The sequence below is a fragment of the Cervus elaphus genome, chromosome 23 (genome assembly GCF_910594005.1).
Source record: "Cervus elaphus chromosome 23, mCerEla1.1, whole genome shotgun sequence".
In the NCBI taxonomy this organism is placed as follows: domain Eukaryota; kingdom Metazoa; phylum Chordata; class Mammalia; order Artiodactyla; family Cervidae; genus Cervus; species Cervus elaphus.
The window spans coordinates 11,862,170-11,887,273 of NC_057837.1; the positions used below are offsets into that span (position 1 = coordinate 11,862,170).

The window sequence follows — 25,104 nt, forward strand, 5'->3', positions numbered from 1 at the left end:
TTACTCAATGGACTGTTTTTGGCACAGGTTGCTGGGGATCATGGAAGGAGTGGTTAGTAGTAAAAGGTGGGGCTTTGGGGGCTAAGACTTAAAGGTTCCCCCAGTCTTCGGTTCTAAACATCTATGATTCTAGGCTCACCCCCATCTTTCATTCCCCCTACCCCACCCTGCAACCCACCCTGTTCAGTTCAACCTCCTTGATTCATTCACCCAGAGGAACTGGAACATTGAGGAAATGCCCGCTTTCTCTACAGTAGGAAGCCCTGAATTTTGCCCCTGGACTACAGTTCCAGTGGGTCCCCGGGCTAGACTGAGGAAGACAGCTGTGCTCTCCCCAAAGTTACTGCTCAGACCTGGCCTCACCCAGCCCGTTCCCATGGTCCCAACGGTCCATGCGGTGGGCACCCTGTTCCCAGCCCAGCGATGCCTCTGCTACAAGCAGAAGGCTTGTCTGGCCTCTGAGCCCTTGCACGGTGGCCACGCGGTGGCGGGACAGGGGCACAGGGTGATCTCAACACTACAGATTCAATAGGAAGACTGGCTTTTCAAGGAGTCCCCCCGCCATGAATCTGCTCTTGAACAACCCCGTTTGTCTGCTTTCCCCGGAGAGAAGCTGAGACTGTCCACAAATGTTACGTGAGATCGTATCCCACCTGGACACACACCATGTGTTCAGTAACTATTTAACTCATCCTTCTCTTGGAAGGCTATGCTCCTTCCTTCTCTAGAGTACAGGGCTTAGTCTTCCTGAAAATAACACTGCTGGCTTCCACTCTAAGATTCTTTGACTTCTCCCGGCATGGTTTTCCAGCTGTGGATTTTTTTTCTCTTTAAAGGTGGGGCAGTTCCATAGATGTCTCCTCATTCTTGGTCTGGAGCTCCGGCTGGATCCCAGATGATGTCTGGACCAGGAGGTCTCTGCTCCATGGGTCTCTCCACTTCTCTCAGGGCAGGTGCCAACAGGAGGAAGGGCAGTGATTTCCCTGTGGGCTGTCCCCTGGGGAGGAATCGGGCAGCCCGCCAGGGAGCAAGGTGCTGTGAGCAAACATCTCTGTCTGTAGCCCAGTTCTTGCTTCTGTGATCTAAAGCACTGATGGTAATAATAGTTAATATTTACCAGAGTTTGTTTACTCCTCTTACAACCCCCCATGTTGAAAGGCCCTGATGAATCAGGCCCATTTTCTTGATGAGGAACCAAGAGATCCAAGACATTGAGGCCCTTGCCCAAGGTCTCATGGATGGTTATGTGGCAGAGTCAGGATTTGAACCCAGAACTGTGTGACCCCCAGAGCCCACATAGTTCCCCCTCTTTGAGGTGTGTTTAGAGGCGCATTGGTTTATTTAGCCTCAGTCCTCAACCCAGACGTCTAGGCTCCCTCATCAGCTGCCCGTACTGCGGTCTGCTCTCTGCGTGGCCGTGGCAAAAGGGGTGGAGGGACAGTGCTGGGACGGCCACTTACTGATGCACTTGAGGTTGGGAGTGGTCCAGTGGGCGACTTTCGCGGTCTCGTTAAACACACACTGGGTCAGGCTGGAGGTCCCAGCTTTACGCTTGAAGCCAGAATTACAAACATACCGCTCCCTGGAGTTGATGCTGTAATTCTTGACCCGGATGTCTGCATGCTCCACAGATGTGGGAGTCGGGCAGGTGATGCCTACAAAAGTGTAGACGAGAGGGAACATGTGAGCAGATTGCAGCTTGCTCTGCGGGAGGCTCGGGTGGAAGTCAGTCACTTTAAACCTGAGGGACCCTAGGGATCCACCCCCAGATTCAAGCATGTGGAAGATGCCGAGTAAGGGCGCCCACCGTCTGGAAGTGGTCCAGGATCTTGCTTTAAGAGCCAGCCATTGAGCATCATTCGAGCCTCGGGGGCCATCAGTGGAGACCCCTCTCCCTGCCCTCCACCCCCGTTAGTCTCCAGCCTCCATATCTCTCAAACATATCCACCTCTGTCTCTCTCTACCCTGCCTCTCTTGCCTGAACAGCAAAAGGCTCCAGGTTGCTACCTTTAACAAACCTTTAATCCATTTGCACAAGGCAGATGGCATCATCTTCATTTTTTAAATAGTTTATGTATTTATTTCTTTGGCTGCACCGGGTCTTAGTTGTGGCATTCAGGATCTTTAGTTGTGGCATGTGAGATCTTTAGTTGCAGTATGTGGGATCTACTTCCCCAACCAGGGATGAAACCCGCCCCCCCCCCCCACCCCCCGCATTGGGAATGTGGAGTCTTAACCACTGGACCACCAGGAAGTCCCCAGCAGCATCTTTATAAATGCATATTTGATGACTTCACTCTTTCCTGGTTGCCCACTGCCATCTTTCCTAAGCTGAGTTTAATGTCACTTCCTTAGGAAAGCCCTCCCTCACCCCTACAGTCCCCTGAGTCCCAGAGTTCTGTGCCCTTTTCCTCTATAGTGGGGTCCATCCACAGCTGTATTTAAGACACAGAGCCTTGAGGAAGGCTCTGCTGTTCCCGTCTGCCGCTCCAGCTATTCTTGCCCCTGGCCACACTAGCCTTTGACCCCTCACCACCCCCCATGCCTTCACCATGCCCCTCTGCCTCCCCCTACCCCACCCTTCCTAGCTTAGTTCAATGCCACTTCCTCGGGAAAGCCCTCCCTCACAAGGGTCCTCAGTTCTTACAAGGTGAGGACCCAGCCAGGTTACCACCTTTCCTCCAAAGTGGCCTCCTTTAAGACTGAGTCCCACTCAAAGCCAGGAAGAGTCTATTGCAGCTCAAGTTTCAAAGCAAGATTTTCCTGTAGCCACTTGAAACAACTGTATGATTTCTTAATGCTCTTTTCCTTATCAATTCAGTACATGATTAGGTTTTCTTGTGCATGGAAGAGACGGGAGAACTCATTTCTGAGGGCAAGCCTTGCATGTGTGAGGCAGTCGAGGCAGCTGAGGGTGGGCTATGCTGGAGGCAAAGTCCCACGGAGAGAAATTCCTCAATAGCATTTGCCATTGTCCTGGAGGCTCCCTTCTCAGTTACTGAAGGGTGTGTCTATGTGGAGTGGCTCGTTGGTTGGGTGCCTGGCTGCCCACAGCTGCCTGGGGAGCTGACTTCTGGGTTCCGGGTTAGGAAATGAGAAATGAGTAAGTCTCCACTGAGCCCCTGGAGCATCAGGAGGCAAGAGAAGGGAGTGAAGTAATCTTTCTGCCAGGGAGGGACTCTGAGGGGAAGACTGAATGTAGCGCCAGTTGGATTCACAGACTGGAGGAGGAAGGCACCTTAACTGCCCCTGTGCCAGGGGTCAGCAAACTAGGGCCCAAGGGCCAAATCCAGCCTGCCATATACTTTTGCCAATAAAGTTTTATTAGCACACAGCCTTGCTCATTCATTTATGAAGATAGAGGCTTTCACTCTGCAACAGCAGGACCGAATTGTTGCAACAGAGATCTAAATTATTTACTTCCTGGCCCCTTTCAGGAACAGCCTGCCCCAGGCTGTGTAGCCTTGAAACAAACCACTGCCCTTGTTACTTCAGTGCATAAATAACTTTCTTTTTTTTTTCCCAGCTGAGTGAGTCAACACAGAACTAATGCAGTCCTCTGAGTAACTGAAGTTGACAAAAGTAATATTGCCTTGCCAAAAAAGAAAAACCTCCCCACATGGCAAAACTCCATGTAAGTCAGAAGACAAATGACCAAACTGGAAAAAAAAACAAACTGCATTTTCTATCACATAGGGTTAACTTCTCTCATGTCAAGAGCTCCAGAAAGTCAATCAAAACACTTCCAATCCCAAGGAAAAATAGGAAAAGAGTATAAACAGGAACTTGACAGAAAAGGAAATACAAATGTTTTTAACTATATTTAAAAAATACTCAACCTCAGTCATAATGAAGGAAATGTAAAATAAAACTACCTAAGACAGTGATTTCAGTTCCCAAGTTGGAACAGAGCCAGGAGTTGGTTACTACACCGTTACTTGCATGTTGCTTATACAGCCCCAAGGGAGACATACTTGCAATCTAAATACCCATGCATTTTGATCCTGCAATTCTGTTCTCAGGGATTTTATTTTACAGCTATATCTGCATTCCTGTGAAACGTTATTACAACACTTATGCACATACCCTTGAACTCAGCAGTTCCACCTCTAGGATTTGCCTTCCTGGTGTATTTATGAAGTGAGTGTGTACAACGTTATCCATTATAATAGCCAGTAAATCGCCCTGTATGTCGTCAGTAGGAGAATAAATAAATTACAACAGAGATTATAGCACCACTGTACCATGAAGTCCTACCCAGCTCTTTACAATAGAAATTAGAAAAAAAAAAAGAAAGTTGTTTATGCACTGAAGTGGAGAGATTTCCAGGATAAACTGTTAGGTTTGGAAGAAAAGGAACAGAGCACTGTATATTATACACTACCCTCAGTGAGAAATGAAGCAACACATTTATCCAGTTTTTTGTTTATACATAAAATCTGCAGAAGTATACACAAGAAACGATTCACACTGGAGGTGAGGTAGCTGAGAGGTAAGATTGCTGCCTTTTCACGCTTTCTGGATTTTTTTTTTTCATTTGTTTTTTTGCTTTCTGGATTTTTAATGGTGCAAATGCTTTACCCATTAAAAATGCTTCTGAAATGTTTTGTAATTCTGTTTGCTCTGCTGATGTTTACACAGGTTTTGTTTTGTTTTGTTTTGTTTTTTTTCACGATATATGCTGGAGTAACAATCAAAATAGCTAGCAACCAGACAGTGGCCTGATTCAGACAGCAAACAATCAGAATAGCTGCTGGCATTAACCTGGACCTGGTGGGGTGACCACAGGCCACAAATCAAAAGCCATACCAATGATGAGGACTGGCAGAATATCAGTCATGTAGATATACTATATACTGTTTTAAATATATGAAATACTTCATAATAAAAAAGTAGGGGATGGGATTTAAAAATACCCCACCACAGGAAGTCAGAAACCACAGGACAAAACGTGTTCATTGCTTTTACTGTAACACCATGCCGCCTCTGCGTGGAGCCCTAGCTTTCTGCTTTCCTGCCTGACCCTCTGCCCAGGGCTTGCCCATCTTCTCCTTCAGAAAGCGCTCTCTGGGTTTCCACACTCCCCGGCTGCTAGCCTAGGTGCAGATGTCAGAGAATCACTGCCAGAATCAGTGGGACACGTACTCAACCTCTCAGGGTCACCACTTCCTGAACCCCTTCTGCCACATCTTGCTGGCTAGGAGGGCCTCTTTAGATATCAAATCAGAGGGAGCCAGTTCCAAATTCAGAGTGTGGTTGGAACAGTCTACGGTCAAGTGCTCAGCAGTCTGCAGACAGGCCAGCCCACCCCTGGGTCAGCTGTCAGACCCTCCCCTCCTGCTTCAGGGTGTATTGCCAAGGTGTCAGCATCCTCATACCTGAACACACCTGAGCACACCTGAGTCCAGTGGGTCAGTCACTCCAGGCTTTACTTTGGTCTTCCTAGTCTCAGAAGGGAAAATAGCTTGTTTGATTTTCATTCTTAATCCAACCCTGACTCTTCTTTTAAAACCCCATCAACATCTAATATTAGATTTTTAAAATATTTATGTACTTATTTAGGGTGCACTGGGTCTCAGTTACCACATATAGCATCTAGTTCCCCAATCAAGGAGCATGAAGCCTTAGCCATTGGACCACAAGAGAGGTCCCTAATATTACATTTTAAAAACTCTAATATCCAGCTTGCTGTCCTTTGTCACTCCATCCTGATGCTGACAATGCTGTCTTTACTTACAGTGATTCTATAGTGGACACAGCATTTTCATCCCCTTTTCAATGAGATCATAAGATAATCATTATTTTAATGTATCAGTTTTCTAAAAAGAATTTTTTTTTTCCTATTAACTTGTGTGAAAAGAGTTCATGGGAGAAGCGATCTGGCTGTTTAGGCATACTTCCTTCCTCCTCCTCTCTCTCCATCTGAAGTCTGGGTTGCATCTTGCTCATCTGAATCCCTTCCCAAACATTTTTATTTGCCTTGTAGTCCTCAAGTTCAGCTCCATCCACTGATTGCAATTTCAAATCATGTTTTGAATCTCTTGATCTTTCCTTGGTCACCTTTTTTTTTTTTGGTCTTCACTGTTTCTATGTTGTTTTCAGATTTGAGATTGTGTGTCAGCAAATTGTCCTACATCTTCTAAATCTGGAAATCCTTTCCTCCATTTAGGCAGTGGATTTCAGCTTTGAGTGTTTGTGGCACTCTGAAATAAAACATTTGCCCTGTCACTCGAGGGGATTTAAAAAGTTGAGGCCATGGCAACCGTGTCAGTAAGAGCCACAAAGAATCACTGCTACAGTGTAAGGACACCGAGCTAGTATGTCATTCTGCAGAGCTGCCTGCTATGTGGGTGGGACAGTTCATTGCATGTATAAGTACCTAAATTTATGGCATATGTAATAATTCTAAGTTTTGGGCAGGCTTCAGTAAATAGGCAGTCTTCTCCATGGTGGTCTGACTTCACCTTAGATGCGTAGTTAATCTGTGACACAGTAAAGATGTGTGTGAGCGCCCTGGCAGGACGGAAGGAGCGTTCCTGCTCCTTTGCACTTGGGGGATGGCTGCCCTTGCAGCTCCCGCTGTCACTCATCTGCGGCCCCCACGGGTGGCAGAGCAGCTCCTCCAGCCCTGTGACCCTTTGCTGCAGCTTCTCCCGCCTTTGGGCCAGGTGTGCCCAGCTCCAGGATGAGGAGCGCCCCTTGTGGAAGCTGGAGTCTCACAGGGAAGATGAAGGACCCACATGGGTTCCAGCTCTGCCTCTCAGCTCCCACGTGGCTCTTGCTTCCCCCTGTTTTATGTCCATCTTCCCACCGGACCATGACCTGGAGGCTCCAGCTTCAGACGCAGAAAGGACAGCTTATCTAGATGGTAACCGGCTCCCACAGCAGCAGGAGGTGGTTCTGTTCCTCTTAGATTCTTTGGACCACAGTCCTGACCAACACAGTCTCAAAGTATCTTCCCACAGTTGGTTACTAGTTACAATGGGGAAAATGGTAACTACATTGCTTCCCACAATTGGTTACTAGTTACAACAGGGAAAATGGTAACTACCTCAAAAAAAGCTGACAACTGCCACCTGAACCAAGTGATCAGACATCACAGGGACTTCCCCCTGGTGGTCTAGTGGCTATGACACTGCGTCCCCAGTGCAGGGGGCCTAGGTTCGATCCCTGGTCAGGGAACTACATCCTGCATGCTGCAACTAACGATCCCACATGCTGCATGTGGGAACTACATCCTGCATGCTGCAGCTAAAGATCCCACATGCTGCATGTGGGAACTACACCCTGCATGCCGCAACTAAAGATCCCACATGCTGCATGTGGGAACTACATCCTGCATGCTGCAACTAAGACCTGGTGTGGTCAAATAAATAAATTAAATATTAGATAAAAAGAAGTAATATCACCAACATGGGGTTATAATAGCTGTCATATGCCTCCTGACCTGATTCACTGCTAAGGACACAGGATCACATCTGTGGTCTCCCTCCCCCAAATCCATAAGCTGAATCTAACCATGAGGAAACATTCAGAATGTTCCAGACTGAAAGAGGCCAAAGAGATATGATAACTAAATGTTACACGTGGTCCTAGATTAGATCCAGAATTAGGAAGAAAACAGCTAAAAGGACATTAATGGGACAACTGATAAAATTTGAAAAAATGGACCTCGTATTAGATAATATTATTATGCCAAGATTAAATGTCCTAATTTTGATAGTTGTACTGTGATCTGGTAAGAGTGTTGTGTTTTAGGAAGGTATGTAAGAAAATGTGTTCTTAGGAAATATACATTGAAATATCTAGGCATAAATATTTCAAGCATAATGTGGCAAACAGTTTAGATGCTTCAGAAGAAGATGTACATGTAATATAAATATGCAAATGTACATATATTTAGAGAGAGGGGGAAACAGTAACTAAAATGGTGGTCCAGTGGTCAGGAATCTGCTTTGCAGTGCAGGGGACATGGGTTTGATCCCTGGTTGGGGAACTAAGATCCCACATGCCACAGAGCATCTAAGTCCATGTGCCACAAGTTGAGAGTCTGCACCACAATCTCGCATGACGCAACTAAGACCCGACAAACCATAGAAATAAATTAAAAAAAAAGAAAATTGGGCAAAATGTAAACAGTTGGCAAAGCTGGGTACAAGGTATTCAGAAGGTCTTTGTACTGTCTTTACAACTTCCTGGTGAGTTTGAGGTGGTATTGGAATAAATAAAGGTTAAAAAATAAGTACGCATCCAAATAAAAATTAGCTGAGTGGTGCCTGGGGCCCTTTCCTTGAGATTTCCTCTTGAAGGAAACTCTACGGGCCCTCTACAGCTCAGACCACGATTACCTTTTGGTCAGGAAAATCTTTGATTATTTCCCTCACTGTGATTTTCATGGTGCTGACTGCCCCTCGTTACCTGTCCTCTCTTCACACCTTTCAACGCTTCTTCCTCATTTCCCCGGGGCCAGTAGTGGTGCTTCCACTCTTTCTACACTTGGTCTTTTTTTTTTTTTTTTTAAATATTTATTTATTTTGCTGCTCTGGGTCTTTTTAAAAATTTGATTATGTTATTTTTTTATTCTTGGCTGTGCTGGGTCTTTGCTGCTGCATGGGCTTTTCTCTAGTTGTGGTGAGCCGGGGCTCCTCTAGGTGCGGTGCTGGGCTTCTGATTGCCGTGGCCTTTCTTGTTGCTCTAGGGCCCGAGAGCTTCAGTAGTTGCGGCTCTAGAGCACAAACTCAGTCGTTGTGGCACACAGGCTTAGCTGCTCTGCAGCATATGGGATCTCCCCGGAACAGGGATTGAAACCAAGTCTCTGGCATGGGCAGGCAGATTCTTTACCACTGAGCTACCAGGGAAGCCCTGCTCCGGGTCTTACCTGCAGCATGTGGGATCTTTTAGTTGCAGCTCGCAGGCTATAGCCAAGAGTTCTACATTGTCCCCGATGGGAGTGTTCGCCTCCATCAGGGCCGCACTGGAGGTCTTTCTCTGCCTCACCAACTGCTCTTTACTGCCTTTACCCTCCTCTTCTACCATCCTTGTCAGCACGTCTCAGATGTGCACCAGAACCGTCTGGAGGGCCTGTGACAACACAGGGTACTGCACCCTCTTCTTGGAACTCCTGAGTTAGCAGGTCCTGGGCAGGAGCCACGCATCTCACTTCCTAACCCTAACCCTAACAAGCTCCAGGTGATGACGATGCTGCCGGCCCAGGGACCATGCCCTCTGCTATTTAAAGGTGCAGAAGAGCCTCGGCACCACAGCAAGTTACCTTTCAGCATGGAAACTGCTTGTTCATACTTTTTCAGGTCCTGGTCTTGGTTCTATCAGGAAGGATTTCTTTTACAGGTTCTTCCGGCTGTGCTTTTCTGAATTTCTGTTCTAATCCTTTTTCATTGGATCTAATTCTCCCCCACCTCCAGCTCAAAAATGTTCTGTTGGTGTGTTTGTGTGTGTCAAGCTTGACAGTACCACACCACAAAATCTTAAATTAAATCTCAGATTTTTGCTACCAAAATCCTAAATCTGTACCTGTGGGGCTTTGCTATTTATGAACAGAGCTGGGGAAGTATTTAGAGGTGGAGGGGTGGGTTGAGTGGAGAGGGACGACCATAAAACTCAACCCTGGAAACATTTGACCATGACCAGCACAGATAGTCCCATAAAAACGCTAGACTCTGTTCTATGATAAAGTGTTCCTTCCTACTGTGGGAGCCTGAATGGACCTTGGACCTTTGGACCTCTCAGGGTACATTACTGATGGCTGGACGGTCTCTCCAGTCCCAGAGGAGTAATTCCAGAGAATACAGCAGACGGGAGAGGGCTTAGCAAAGACGGGATTTAGTCGGCAAGAGAGTGTTTAGCTGGTTTCCTTCTTTATGCCAGGTCTGGTCTCTGGAGCTGACACCATTGTGGTCTTGGCCTTGGGAGAGTCTGTAATGTCAGAGTCAAGTGCTGAGCCTCTCTGCCAGAGGTTGTTCTGAAACCTTAGCAGGGGGGAGACTCAGAACCCCTGCCTCACCCCAAACACCATACATACAGTGACTCTCAGGACCAGTCCATTTCCTCGGAATTGCAAAGGCAAAGTGCTCAAAGCTGTACCTGTCTTTTTGTGACCAGCATATTTCAGTTAAAGGGCTTCCCTGGTGGCTCAGATGGTAAAGAATCTGCCTGCAGTGCAGGAGACCTGGGTTTGATCCCTAGATGGGGAAGATCCCTTGGAGGAGGGCATGGCAACCCATTCCAGTATTCTTGCCTGGAGAATTCCATGGACAGAGGAGCCTGGTGGGCTACAGTCCATGGTATCACAAAGAGTCAGACATGACTGAGTGACTAACACACTATTTCATTTAGCATAATCAATATTGTAGCATATTTCAAAACCTCCTTCCTGTTTAATGCTAAATATTGCACTGTATGTATAGACCACATTTTGATTGTTATTCATCTGCTGATGGACACTTGTGTTGCTTCCACGATTTACTTACTGTGAGTAATGCTGCTATGATCATAGGTGCACAAATATCTCTTTAAGACCCTACTTTCTTATCTTCGTTCCTCTGTATATAACGTATCTTTATTCTTTGATCATGATTTTCTCTTTCTCCGTATTTTTCAGCAGTCTGAATATGATGTGTCTAGCATGAGATTGGGGCTTCCCTGGTAGCTCAGACAGTAAAGCGTCTGCCTGCAATTCAGGAGACCTGGGTTCAATCCCCGGGTCGGGAAGATCCCCTGGAGAAGGAAATGGCAATCCACTCCAGTACTCTTGTCTGGGAAATTCCACAGATGGAGGAGCCTGGTAGGCTACAGTTCACGGGATCGCAAAGAGTCGGATGTGACTGAGCAACTTCACTGAGCATGAGATTATTTCAAGGGGGTGGCATTCATCCTGCTTGGTGTTCTCTCAGCTTCCTGGATCTGTAATTGAATATCTTTTATAAATTTGGAGAAATTCTCAACTATTATCTCTTCAAATATTTCTTCTGCTCTATTCTCTTTTGTTTCTGGAGTTCTGATTACACATATATTAAACCACTTCCTACTGTACCACAGCTCTTGGATATTCTGTTCTGTGTCTTTGTTTTCCCGCTCATTTTTGCTCTTTGTGTTGCTGTTAGAGTAATTTGTACTGACCTATCTTCAAGTTTTGGAGAAGGCAATGGCACCCCACTCCAGTACTCTTGCCTGGAAAAATCCCATGGATGGAGGAGCCTGGTAGGCTACAGTCCATGGGGTTGCAAAGAGTCGGACACGACTGAGCGACTTCACTTTCACTTTTCTTTATATTCAAGTTTACTGATTCTATTCTTGGCTGTGTCAAGTGCTCTGATAAGCTTGTCAAAGGTTTGCTTCATTTCTATTGTTTTTAAATTTTTTCTAACATTACCATTTGAGACTTTCTCATGATTTCCATTTCTCAGCTGAAATTCCCCCTTTACTCATGAATGCTATCTTTTCCATCTGAGCCTTTAACAAATTAATGATATTGAGCTAGCGAAAAGTTTCCTTTGTTTTTTTTTTCCAAAAGATGGCTCTCATAGAGCTTAGCTGTCTTTAACTTCATTGGAAACAATTTTGTTAGATTGTATTGTGACAACTCATATCAGCATACATTTTTAAAAACTTATCAAAATTGGTGAATTTGTATGTAGCCATTTTAATATTGAAGACGGAAGAAAAAAGCAACATTTTTGGCATATCGTGCATTATTATTTCAGGAAAGGTAAAAGCACAACTGCAATGCAGAAAAATATTTGTGCAGTATGGAGACCATGCTGTGACTAATCGAACATGTCAAAAGTGGTTTGCAAAGTTTCATGCTGGAGATTTCTTACTGGATGATGCTCCATGATTGAGCAGACCAGTTGAAGTTGATAGTAATCAAATTGAGACATTAATTGAGAACAATCAATTAATTGTTATATCATGTAGGCGACTGCCAACATACTGAAAATATCCAAACCAAGGGTTGAATATCCCGTGCACCAGGTTGTTTATATTCATCGCTTTGATGTTTGGGTTCCACAAAGTTAAGCAAAAAAAAAACCAAAACCTTCTTGACTGTATTTCCACATGCGACTCTCCACTTAAATGTAATCCCTTCCATTTTTAAAACACATTGTGACAAGTGATGAAAAGTGGACACTGTAGAATAATGCAGAATGGAAAAGATAGTGGGCCAGGTGAAATGAACCACCACCAACCACACCAAAGGCCAGTCTTCATCCAAAGAAAGTGAAGCTGTGTATATGGTGGGATTGGAAGGGAGTCCTATATTATGAACTCCTTCTGGAAAACCAAACGATTAATTCCAACAAACACTGCTCCCAATTAGACCAACAGAAAGCAACACTCAGCAAAAAGCGTCCAGAATTAGTCAACAGAAAATGCATACACATCAGGATAACGCAAGATCACTGTTTCTTTAACACCCAGGCCAAAAACTGTTGCAGCTTGACTGGAAAGTTCTGATTCATCTGCCATATACACCAGACACTGCACCTTTAGATGTCCATTTATTTCAGTCTTTACAAATTAATGGGAAAACTTTCAATTCCCTGGAAGACTGACTGTATAAGGCACTTGGAACAGTTGTTTGCTCAAAAGATACAAAGTTTTGGGAAGATGGAATTATGAAATTGCCTGAAAAAAAATGGCAGAAGGTAGTGGAACAAAACAGTGAATACGTTGCTGAACAAAGTTCTTGGTAAAAAAAAAAGAAAGAAAGAAAAAAAAAAAGAAAGTTCTTGGTGACAATGAAAAATGTGTCTTTTATTTTTACTTAAAAAACTGAAGGAACTTTTTGGCCAACCCAACAGTTTCTTTAATTTCCAGTCTGATAGTTTCAATTTCTGGGTCATTGGTGAGTCTTGCTTATTGCTTTCGATCCCTGGGTCGGGAAGATCCCCTGGAGGAGGAAATGGCAACCCAGTCCAGTATTCTTGCCTGGAAAATCCCATGGATGGAGGAGCCTGGTAGGCTATAGTCCACGGGGTCCCAAAGAGTCGGACACGACTGAGCAACTTCACTTTCACTTCATAGTGGGACTTTTCTGTTGTTGCGACATACAGACATACAGTATGTTGAGACATATTTTTTTGTATGTCTCAATTTTTGATTGAATGCTTAATCATAGTTGTAGAACTGAGATAAACAGTATTTACGCCTGAAAGTGTGAACACTTCTAATGCTTAACTGATGACGTGGGGAAGGTTGAGTCAGTCAAGGCAGTTGTTGAATTGGATTTAGATTTTGTTGTTGCTACGGTTACCTTCAGAATATCATTGGCTTCAAATTCCCCCAGTTTTTTTTTAGCGGGGGGTGGGGGAGGGCGGCGCAGGGCGGGGGCCGTGCTGGGTCTTGGCTGCACTGAGCAGGGTCTCCTCTCTCATTGCTGTGTGCAGGCTTCTCACTGCAGTGGCGTCTCTTGTTGCAGAGCATGGCTCCAGGGCACACACAGGTTTCAGTAGTTGCTGCTCCAGGCTCAAGAGCCAGGCTCAGTAGTTGTGGCACACACTCTTAGTTGCTCTGTGGCACGTGGGACATTCCTGCGCAGGGATCGAACCTCTGTCTCCTGCATTGGCAGGTGAATTCTTTACCACTGTGCCACCAGGGAAGCCCTCTTTTAGTCTTTTCTTGTGCTTAGGGTGGATTTGAGTAAACTCTGGGAGAAAACGGAGGGCAGAGGATCCTGGCGTGCTGCAATCCATGGGGCTGCAAACAGTCAGACACGACATAGTGACTGAGCAGCAACAAGTGCTTCGAGTGGGGGCTGGAGTGGGGAGGTTTTTCTCAGTGTTCCTGCTCCACCTTCATCTTGTGTCCTTTTCAGTTTATCTAAACCGCAGGGGTTATCTCTCCACACTCCTGCCCACCCCGCCCTGGGCAGTTGACGGCTGCGCTTGTGACTTGGCGTCTGCTTGCTTGGATGGGGTGGGGTCCGGGGAAGCTGACTCTTGGCCGGGTCCAGCCTCAGTCCTAGGCAGGCCCGGTGTGCCTGGCGCTCAGGCTTGCAGCTTTCAGTCGCATTGCTTTTTCCTTTCATGGCAGCCAACCACACCCTTGTTATCTTTAACAGGTTTTGTACTTGAAAAAGCTTCCACCCCCTCCTCCAGCAGCAGCAGTAGTGGGCCTCCAGTGGTGTTGGTATAGGATCTGTACCCAGGACCAAGTATATGTGGGGTTATTTAGGGACTTGACATTCTGTTCCATTGATGTATTTGTCTATTTGTTCATCTAGACACCCAATACCTTGCTGTCTTGATTATTGTAGCTTTATTGTTGAAGTCAGGTAGTGTAAATCCTCTGACTTTGTTAATCATTTTCAAAGTTGACTTTGGTCCTTTACTGGGTTATCGAATCAGTATATCAATTTCTAACTGGAAAAAAAAAAGCCTGCTGAAAGTCTGATTGGAATTGCATTAAATTTATAGGTCAAGTTGGTGAAGAACTGACATCTTAATAGCACTGAGTCTTCTCAATACCCCCAAACACAGTCTTTCTTGATTTATTTAAGTCTTCAGTAATTTATCTCAGAAATGTTTTCTAGTTTTCAGTGTGTCAATTTTGTACACCTTTTGTCAATGTGTCCCTAAGTACTTCACATTTTTACTACAACACAAATGACATTGTGTTTATTTCAGTTTCTAATTGTTGCTCATATTTTGTATATTGACCTTTGTAAATTGATTGTGTACTCTGCAACTTTGCTCAACTTATTCCATTAGCATTTTTGTAGATTCCATGGGATTTTCTACACAGATGGTCCCATAGAAATTTCATGATTCCCTTTCATTTACCGTGTTGTCTTACTAACTGTAACGCTTTGCTGTATTATTGTAGTGTTTGCTTTCAGATCTGTAGTATATGTCTTTACCTCATCACAGCTCACCCACAGGTGAAATCATACTACTTCACATGTATAGAATAAGAACCTTGAACAATACACTCTCTTTCTCTCCATCCAGCCTTTTGCTATTCTGTCAAATGTTTTGCTTCTACTTATAAACACCACAATATATTATTATTATTTTTACTTTAAACAGCTGATTACATATTTTATTGGCTACAGATTTTAATAGATGTTTTCTATGTCTTATTCATCATTTCTGGGTGTTTTGTTTCAGGCAAAATTTTTCGGAATGTCTACTTTGTCATTTTACTGAAAAAGGAAGTCTACTTTCCATTGTGAACAGTGTGCATGTGTCTGTGCATGCTTAGTCTCTCAATTGCGTCAAACTCTTTGCAACGCCATGGACTGTAGCGCGCCAGGCTCCGGTGTCCATGGGATTTCCCAGGCAAGGATACTGGAGTAGGTTGCCATTCCCGTCTCCAGGGGATCTTCCCAACCCAGGGATCGAACCTGTGTCTCCTACATTGCAGGCGGATTCTTTACCACTGAGCCACCTGGGCAGCCAATCAACCACATATTGGCAAGTAACTCACTTTACAAAGCTAGACTCACACAATTGCAGTGGAGGTAACACATTTGATTGTGTCAATAATCTTCATCTCAGAAGCCTTAGTCACACCTTTTGATACTTCAATTATAATTTCTCTTCTCATAACATTGTTCTCTAGATGGTCAGTGAAGCAAATCTCACCTTGTTTCCAACACTGTAAGCTCCTGAATACAGTTCTCTGGTACTTATTACAGGAGTTAAGCCCATTGTGTGATGGGTGTTTTCTGAAGTTAGTTTTTAGCTCATGAATCTACAGAATGGAATGGATGAAGTAATGGAAATGGGAGAAAATGTAAGATTCTTGGATTTTCAAAACTCTTGAGTAGGCAAAAAATATACATAACAAGTCCTAACGATTGTTTAAATGAAGTCACCAAAATATTTGTGTAGGGCCACACCTCTTTCTACTTCCCATAACCTGTGAATCAGACTTTTTTCTAACATGAGTAAGTGACCCTGGCCTACTCTCGAAACCAGAGTTCAAGAGTAGCAGGCTCCTCCCATTCTGTAAGAAAAGTCAGAATCCATTTCAGTATTTTCTGTCTCTTATTCTGCTGTTCAAACACCTACAGCAAGCTGACTGTGGTGGGAGACCAAGATGTATAGGATATGATCTCTGCCCTCGGGCTCACTGTGACACTGATGTAGCCAATGCATAAAAGCCTTTCTGTGTTTTCAGTAATCCATTTTCCCTCATTATTCTGGAAGCGCCAGCCAAGCCAACACACATTTTCCTCTTGGCACTCAGTGTGAGTACCCACTATACCCAGGTCATGCCTTTAACTCATCAACTCTCTTCTCTCAAGCTCGTTAACTGAGCCTCCCCGTCTACCTTTTGTGTGGTAGGTGGACTCATCACCATTCAAGTCCTTAAATTATGACTTCTGAAAGCTTGGGAGACTTGAGTAGCTGTAGGTTGAAGGACAAACAAAAGGGAAAGAATGAAATACATTCTATACTCAAAGGACTCAGGAGGAAATCTGCACCCCTCAGCCTTACCAACACTGCCTTGGTTCAGGGTTTCATCACCACTTACCGGAACTATTGCAAAAGCCTCCAGCTTAGCTTCCTGCCTCCAGACCCTCTTGCCTGCAATCTTTTGAAATGTATTCTCCACACTCTTGACAAGAGTAACCCTTTCACCACGTGCGTGAATGCTAAATCGCTTTAGTTATGTCCAACTCTTTGTGACCCCATGGACTGTAGCCCGCCAGGCTCCTCTCTCCATGGGATTTCCCAGGCAAGAATGCTGGATTGGGTTGCCATACTCTCTTCTAGGGGATATTCCTGACCCAAGGATCAAACCTGGGTCTCCCACATTGCAGGCAGAATCTTTACCGTCTGAGCCACTAGAGAAGTCCAACTTTTCCACCATACAGCTCCAGTTAACATCCCCCTGGACCCAGCCCTTAATTACCTCCCCACTATGCAGAAGAAAATCATCTTTCCAAGTAGAAACATTCAAATAACATTGATCATGTTTAATAAGTAACATGGATATGACTCCAAGAGTATGTACTAGGGGACTTTGTACATGTATTTACTTAGCTATGTGCTATTTGGTAAAATCAGCTTGGTAGAAGTGATCTAGCCCAATACAAGTTAGCTGGAGTGATGATTCTATTGAAAAAGAATATCCTCAAATGTTTCTGCCATTTAAAAAGACTTTGAGGGCTTTCCCCTTGCCTTATTTGTTCTATATAGCTAATTTTCATCCAACTTTTTTTACTCTATGATGTTTAGAATATCAGAGATTTTGAAACAACCTGAATATCCATCCTTTGGCAGGTAACAGAAGCCTACCAACAACTCTAACAATAAGGAACTATTTAAATAAGTCATAGAGGATTATAAAATATATGTATATAATGCACAGTTATATGCAGTGACTTTATAGAGCCCAATTTTGAGCAATCTACAAAATTTAGAAAGCCACAAAAACATTGCCAAACAAGATTGGTTGTAATTAAAGATGAATTAGAAAAAACTCAAAAATTCTAGCTCCTTTTTGTGTTACTTCTTTTGTAGTTTTACTTTTTTCCTTTCACTACAAAAGCAATGCAAATTACATCAGAAAGACAAGAAAAGGCAGACAACTACACAGACACAGACGCACACACACACGACGTATCATCTCTCGACTCTAGATCTTTAGTAAAGGCTGAATCATACAATGCATGCTATTTGAAAGCAACCCCATTATTTATGCAATCCTCCACTGTTGGAAATTCAGGTTATTTCAACAAATCCCATATTTTGTACATTTAAGTTTGTATCACTTTTTTGCTATCAGTAGCTGCACAAAGCAAAAATGAGATAAAAATGATATAAGTTTTTAGCAAAACTCCCCAGATGTCTGAAAAATGGCTTAATAATTTAAAAAATGTTTAAAGAAATAAGTTGTACAACCACCCTTAAGCACACCAGCACCCTGCGTAACAAAACCCAGGCTGGTGAGCAGGGATATTCATCTTCAAACAAATCATCGTCGTCTCCAGCTGCTTTGGGCAAATCACCTGAAGCCTCACAGGTTACGAGCGTCTTTAAGAAGCTGCCTGGCCAAGATGATGCGTTCCCCCTCCAGATCAGGCCTCCTGAACCAGGACAGATGACAGCAACACGCTTTGTCTATTAGCACTGAAAACTAGCGGGAACAGATCTGAAACTATCATGTACCCACCTAGTCGTAAGGAAGGAGCTGCTCAGTATAATTCCTGACCAGAATCACACTGCCAAGTAGCAAATCTAATCATCTGTGTCCACTTCCCTTCTCAGTTCACTTAAAAACACCAGGGACCCTCTGTTCTCTTAGCTATTCATCCATTTTTACACCAGGAGAACGGCTACCCAGGTGGCATTAGAGGTAAAGAACCCGCCTGCCAATGCAGACCTGGGTTTGATCCCTGGAGGAGGGCATGGCAGTCCACTCCAATATTCTTGCCTGGAAAACCCCACAGACAGAGGAGTCTGATGTGCTACAATCCAAGGGGTCGCAGAGAGTAGAACACAAGGGAAGCACTTAGCATGCACACTGTCCTGATTACTGCAACTTTAAAAGTCTTAAAATCAGAAGTGCTGATCCTCCAGCTCAGCTGTCTTTCAAAGCTGTTTGATTGTACTAGGTCTTTTGAATTTCCCATCTCGATTTTGCAACCAGTATGTCAATTTCTATAAGAAAGCCTGCTGGAATTTTTATTTGGGGAGAACTGATACCTTAGCAGTATTGATTTGTCCAGTCCATGAACATGATACACCTCCATTTGTTTAGATCTTCTTTAATTTCTCTCAGCAGTGCTTTGTGGTTTTTAGTGTACAGTCTTTCTCACTTTTTTTTTTTGTCAGAGTTATCCCTAACTTTCTGATGATATTGCAAATGATATTGCTTATTTAAAAAATTCAGTTTCCAATTACTCATTGGTAATGTATAGAAATATAATTGATTTTCATGTAGTGATGTTTTGTCTACAGCAACCAATATATACAAACAGCTGATGCTCAAGACAGGTGTAAGAGCAATTCAGCAGAGATCATCTTTTCAACAAATGGTGCTGGAAAAATTGGATAGCCATATTTGCATGGAAAATCAAACAAATACAGAATTTTCAATCCATATTTCACATTATATGAAAAATTAATTCAAAATGAATCATAGACATCAATAAAACCTAAACTATAAAACTTCTAGAAGTAAACATAGAAGAAACCTTTGTAACCTTGACTTAAGCAAATATTTCTTAGATATGACACTAAAAGCACAATACAAAAGAACAAATTAATAAGCTGAACTTCATCAAAATTAAAAATGTCTTCTCTTCATCAAAGACTGTTATAAAAATGAAGAAAGAAGTCACAGACTCTGAAAGCTGTTTTTGCAAATCACATATCAGATAAAGGACTTATACCCATAAAATATAAAGAAGTCTCAAAACTCAATAATAATTCAATAACTCAATTTTTTAAAAGGCAGGATGCTTAACTAGACACTTTACCAAAAGAAGACAGATTGATGGCAAAGAAGCACAAGAAGAGATGCTCAATATCATTAATTATTAGGAAAATGCAAGTTAAAACTATGAAAGACAATTACACATCTACTAGAATGGGAACGATTAAAGAGAAAGACTGATCACACACACACAATTGTTTTCTTTTGGTAACTATGTGAGCTGATGATGAATGTGTGAATCTTATTGCGGTAATCATTTCACAATATACACACATATCAGATCATCACTTTGTACACCTTGTGTGTGTGGTCAGTTGCTTAGTTGTTCCAACTCTGTGACCTCACGCACTGTACCCACCAGGCTCCTCTGTCCATGGGATTCTCCAGGCAAGAATGCTGGAGTGGGTAGCCATGCCCTCCTCCAAGGGATCTTTCTGACCCAGGGGTCAAACCTGTGTCTCCCACGTCTCCTGCATTGGCAGGTGTGTTGTTTATCACTGTGCCAACTGGGAAGCCCTTTGTACCGTTTAAACTTGCACAATATTATATATCAATTACATATACCTCAATAAAACTGGAAAATAATCTAAAAGTTAACAAAAAAAAGACTGGCCAACAAGGATGGAGAGGAAGTAGAATTCTTACCCACTGCTGGCGAGAATGTAAACAAGTACAATTACTTTAGAAAACAGATTGGCTGTTACTTTAAACAGTAAGCATACACATGTCATGTGATACAGCCATTCGCTCCTAGCCATTTTCTCCAACCCAAGTGAAATGAAAACGTCTGTCCACACAAAAACCTATATGTAAATGTTCATAACAGTTTTATATTTAATAGTCAAAACCAGAAACAACCCCCAAAACATCCAGCAACAAAGAGGATGGATAAAAAACTACAATATCCGTGCATTAGAACAGTTAGTAATAAAGAAGAATGGACTGCTTGATACAAGTTACAAGGCTGGAGAATTCTCAGGATAATTATTATGAGTGAAAGGAATACAGGACATGAGGAAGCTTCTGAGAGTGACAATTATATTTACTCTTCTTATGGTGGTGAAGGTTTTGTGACGTCACGTTTACCTCTAAACTTATCAAATTGTGCACTTTATATGTGCACTGTTTATTATCTGTCAACCTACCCCCAAGACAGCTGTTTAGGAAAAATTAAGAATCATCAGGAGCTAAGAGATGGAAGCCGTGCCTCTGTGAGGTCAAAGAGCTGCTGGAGCTGAGGAGCTTCAGGGAACTTGCCTGCAGCCTGCTCAGCCCTGGGAGGTACACAGCTCTCCGTTTAGCTGGGTTCTGACTTAAGGCTGCATTTCACTTTCACATTGTCCAGTAGACTTGACCCCCAGGGCTCTCCCCTGGGTCATGCAGGACACTGGTTAGGCAGGTGGGAGGAACTGACCACATCACTCACATAACTGGGATTCTCAGATATGGGGGGAAATCCAAACATAGTCTCAGGAAAAGAAAATGTCAGGAAAGCCAGAAGAGCCAGGGGATTCTCAGCAGGCCAGCCGGCCACCACTGTGGATGGATCCTCAAATGGAGGACAGGCAGACTGACCCGGCTGGACCTAAGTGATGAGAAGTGTTGCCTTAAACACACAAGTGCACAGACAGATCACAGCATTACTATCCTCTGGAGAGTCCATGGATGCCCCCCAAAACTATATGCAGGTTTTGATAAGTTTGTGCATTCGTGTGTTTTTCAGAGGAGAAGGTTTGTAGCTTTCATCAGACCCTCGCAGCTCTGTGACTGGAAAATGGTTAAGGCGCGCCAATGCGGATAAACGCGGACACATCCCTGCTTTCTCCTCCCTCTTGTCCAGCTCCTGGGACGAAAGCCCACCACTGGCAGGACACTCATTCGAGTCTGCCCAGTGAGTTGACAGCTGTGTGTCTAAAGTTCCTCCTGAACACGCTCACACCCAGCCATCCTTCGACTTCATTTTTCCCGGTTTGCCTGGGAGCGCGGGGTCCGGGCTGCGGCCCCCACCCCCGCGCGCCCTCGGGGTTTCCTAACGCTGAGACTTCCCGGCGGTTGTCAGGCCCCCAGGTGTGGAACCTGCCCGACACGTTTTCTCTCCTCTGGGACGCACGCGGCCCGTACCCGTCCTACCGCCGCTCACCGGTACAACCTGCTTTGGTCGGGGGGAGGGACCCCGCGGGGACTGCCGGCTGTTGAACGCTCTGCCTGCTTTCCTCCCGGGGTTCACGCATTTCTCGAAATCGCTGTAAAGCTCCCAACTGGAGCCCGTGCGGCACACCCCGGCTTTTTCCCTTTGCCTCGGAAATTGGGGAAAACGTAGAATGAAAAGCCCGGAGACTCGCTGCCTGCCTTGAGTGGCCAGGCGAGCGGGGCCCGTGGCCCGTGGTCCCCGCGTCCCTCCACGTGTCCCCGGCGCGCGGGGCGCACCCTCGTGCTGGGGGCCGCCTGGCGCCCGGCCGCCCGCCTCCCTGCCCGCCCGCCAGCCGCGCGCGCCCTACCCGGCGTGGCCGGCGATCTGAGCAGCAGCAGCAGCAGCAGCAGCCCCAGCGCGGGGAGGGCGCCGGCCCCGCGGCCCCGGAGCCGCCCGGACATGGCCGGACTTCGGCCGCGCCCCCGCCGGCCGCCTCCCGCGCTCGCCCCGGCCGGGACGCCCGGCGGCCGGCGCGCTAAGATGCCCACGGCCTGGGGGAGGCGGCGGGCGCAGCTCCGGGACCGGCCGCCCAGCGAGCGGCATTCGCTTTCGCTTTTGCTTTAGCCCCCGAGGGCTGGAGAGAGGTGAGAAGCGATGACAGTTCCGTGACTCAGCATCCCCGCCCCCTCCCCTGGAAAAAACCCCGGCGGCGCCGTGACCCCCGCGGCGCCGCCCGATCCCCGCAGCGCCGCCGGCCGCGCCGGAACGGGGACCCGGACTGTGCCCCGCGGAGGCCCGGAGTCCTCGCCGGCTGTGCCCTCCAGCCCCTGGAGACCCCAGCGGTTCATTCCGTCCCATGTCCCCGCGCAGAGGGAGTGGGAGAAGCCTCCTCATTCCCGTAAACACGGCCGGTGGGCCTCACACCTGGCTTCAGCTCCACTCGGTCACCTCCCTGGCTTGTCTGCGTCTGTCGCTCTGACTTAGACGGCCTGGACCGCGGGCTGCCGGCGAACGAGTGGCTCCGCGCCCCGCCGGTCCGGGCCTGTGACGCTGGGTGGCAGCTGGGGTGTCGCCCGGCGCGGCTGACTCGGTCACCTGCCCTGTGCCCTCAGGCCCAGACCTGGAGCGCAGCCCGGGCGCCTGACCGACCGTTCCCCTACTCCCGGCACTGCCACTGGCGCTTCTTACTCTTGCTGCATCTTTCCTCCCAAGAACATTTCAGCTATTTAAAGAGGGCTCGGGAGAGAGGACCGACCGTGGTTCCCCTCTGTGCCTTATTCCTGCGTTAGAGGAATTCGCCTAGCCCTCCATCCTGCGGCTGGGCAAGCAGCTTGCTTTCTTGATTAAGCTGGACAGTACTGAGAAGCAGGTGCTATGAGAAAGTTCCCGATGCACGATCGAAAATCCCATTTGGGAAGTGAAATGAGGCCGAGGCGGGGTCTCTGGCCTGGGCCTCCCTCCATTCTCCAAGCACTAACATCCTGAATAACTCGGCACAGTAAACTGTCACTAATGCCAACGGCCAGTCCTTACTCAGGTTTGGCCCGTTTTCCATGCCGCAGGGGAGGGTGTGTACTCAGTTCTAGGCAGTCTTGTCCTGTGTGAAGATGTCTGTGCCCCCCACTGTCAAGATGGGGAGCACTTGTCACCAGCACCCTCTCCCTGAGCTCTGGCCACTGTCGAGATTTTCTCCAATCTCTGTGACCTTGTCATTCGAAGGATGGTGTGTAAGTGGAATCATACAGTTCGTAACCACTAGGGGTCCGGTCTTCTCCCCTGAGATCCATTCACATTGCTGTGTGTCAGTACTTTGTTACTTTTAGTGAGCAATGCTGATGGTTTCCTTTTTAAAACGTGTGAGGCTCCGCCATCCACACCCAGGCAACCCTGTGCTTTTGGGTCTGTGTTAGTTGGCTAGGGCTGCCTTAACAGAGTTTCAAGAACTAGGTGCTTGATTACAGCAGAAAGTGATTCTCTGATGTTCTGGAGGCCAGGAGTCCCAGATCCAGGTGTCCCTGGGGCCTAGCTCTCTGGGAAGATGCTGGGGGGGACCGTCCTACCCACCTCTTCTAGCTTCTGGAGTTCCTGAGTTTGTCAGCGCATCACTGCAGTTACTCCATTTGTGCCTTCACCTTGCCTTCCCTCTGTGCCCATCTCTGCCCAAATTTCTCCTTCTTCTACTGACACCAGTCGTAATGGATTAGGAAGTACCCTAATCCTAAGGACCTCGTTTTCTCTTGATGACCTCTTTTCAAAGTGGTGACATGCTGAGTCACTGGGAGTTAGGACTTCAGCATATGTTTCCAGGATGACACATTTCCACCTAAACAAGAGGGTGTCTTTTTATTTTTAAAATTTGTTTTACTTATTTTTTTAATTTTTGGCTGCACCGAGTCTTCGTTGCTGAATGGGCTTTCTCTAGGGATGGCGAGCGGGGGCATCTCTTTAGTTCCAGTGTGCAGGCTTCTCATTGTGGGGGTTTTGTAGTTTCTGCCCCCGGGCTCCAGATTGCGGGCTCAGTAGTTGTGGCTCCCATGGGACGTGTGATTGAACTGGTGTTCCCTGCATTGGCAGGTGGCTTCTTACCCACTGAATCAGTAGGGAAGCCCCCATGGTATCTTTACGTCTGAGAACAAAGTCCAAGACCTGTTTTTCAGGCCAAAGGGAGTGAACAGCTGGGTCCCTGAGTTATCCACACCTCGAGGGTGACTCATGTAGGAGTTTGTCCCGGGGCCTTCAAATCAGAGGCCCTTAGAGAACTGGGGAACTCGGTCGTCAGCCACCACTCAGAGCACAGCTGGGGCTGAGGACAAAGCTGTGGTGTTGGGAAAGGTGATTCCTGGTAGCAGGGTCTTCAGCCATAGCCTTTCCTCTGGAGGGGTAGACAGTGGACCCTCAGGACAGAAGGGTAACAGATCACATAAGGTCACCCAGAAGAGGAGGCCGTGGATCAAGGCTAATGGATTATTCTCCACCCTCCTCCTCCTCCTCTGCCTCATTCTTGCTTTAAAATCTTAATTTAAAAAAAAATATTTGGCTGCATCAGGTCCTAGTTGCAGTATGTAGGATCTTCGATCTTTATTGTGACATGTGGGATCTGTTAATAGTTCCCTAACCAAGGATTGAACCTGGGGCCCCTGCATTGGGAGCTCAGAGTTTTAGCCACTGGACCACCAGGAAAGTCCCAAGAATCTTAAAATTTTAAAGTAAACAGTAATTCATATAACAGTAAATTCACCACTTTATTTATTTATCCAGATGTGTCTGACTCTGTGTGACCCTGTGGATTGCAGCCCACAGGCTCCTCTGTCCGTGGGATTCTCCAGGCAAGAATGGGTTGGGGTGGAGTGGGTTGCCATGCCTTCCTCCAGGGGATCTTCCAGACCCAGGGATCAAACCCACGTCTCTTATATCTCCTGCATTGGCAGGCATGTTCTTTACCACTAGCGCCACCTGGGAAGCCCATGACACTGTATAATCATCACCAATAGTGAATTCCAGAACACTTCCATCATCCCAGAAAGAAACCCAGGGCATGTCGGAGTTACTCCCAGTTCTTCCTC

At 45.9% G+C, this 25,104-nt stretch overlaps 1 protein-coding gene across 7 annotated transcripts in view; it reads right to left on the reverse strand.

The window, feature by feature from the left end:
• Nucleotides 1–22,166, reverse strand: part of IL15RA (interleukin 15 receptor subunit alpha) — a 37,456-nt gene extending 15,290 nt beyond the window's left edge. For 3 of the 7 annotated variants that reach the window (XM_043884248.1, XM_043884247.1, XM_043884244.1), the window contains exons 1-2: nucleotides 21,909–22,165; nucleotides 1,461–1,655 (exon numbers count right to left, since the gene is read on the reverse strand). In XM_043884248.1, the coding sequence (XP_043740183.1) occupies nucleotides 1,461–1,655; nucleotides 21,909–22,002 (289 nt within the window). In that variant the 5' untranslated portion in view covers nucleotides 22,003–22,165. Of the gene's footprint in view, nucleotides 1–1,460; nucleotides 1,656–21,908 lie in introns of all 7 variants that reach the window. The other 4 variants (XM_043884251.1, XM_043884250.1, XM_043884249.1 and 1 more) reach the window with 2 other exon arrangements.
• Nucleotides 22,167–25,104: the final 2,938 nt, after the last annotated feature.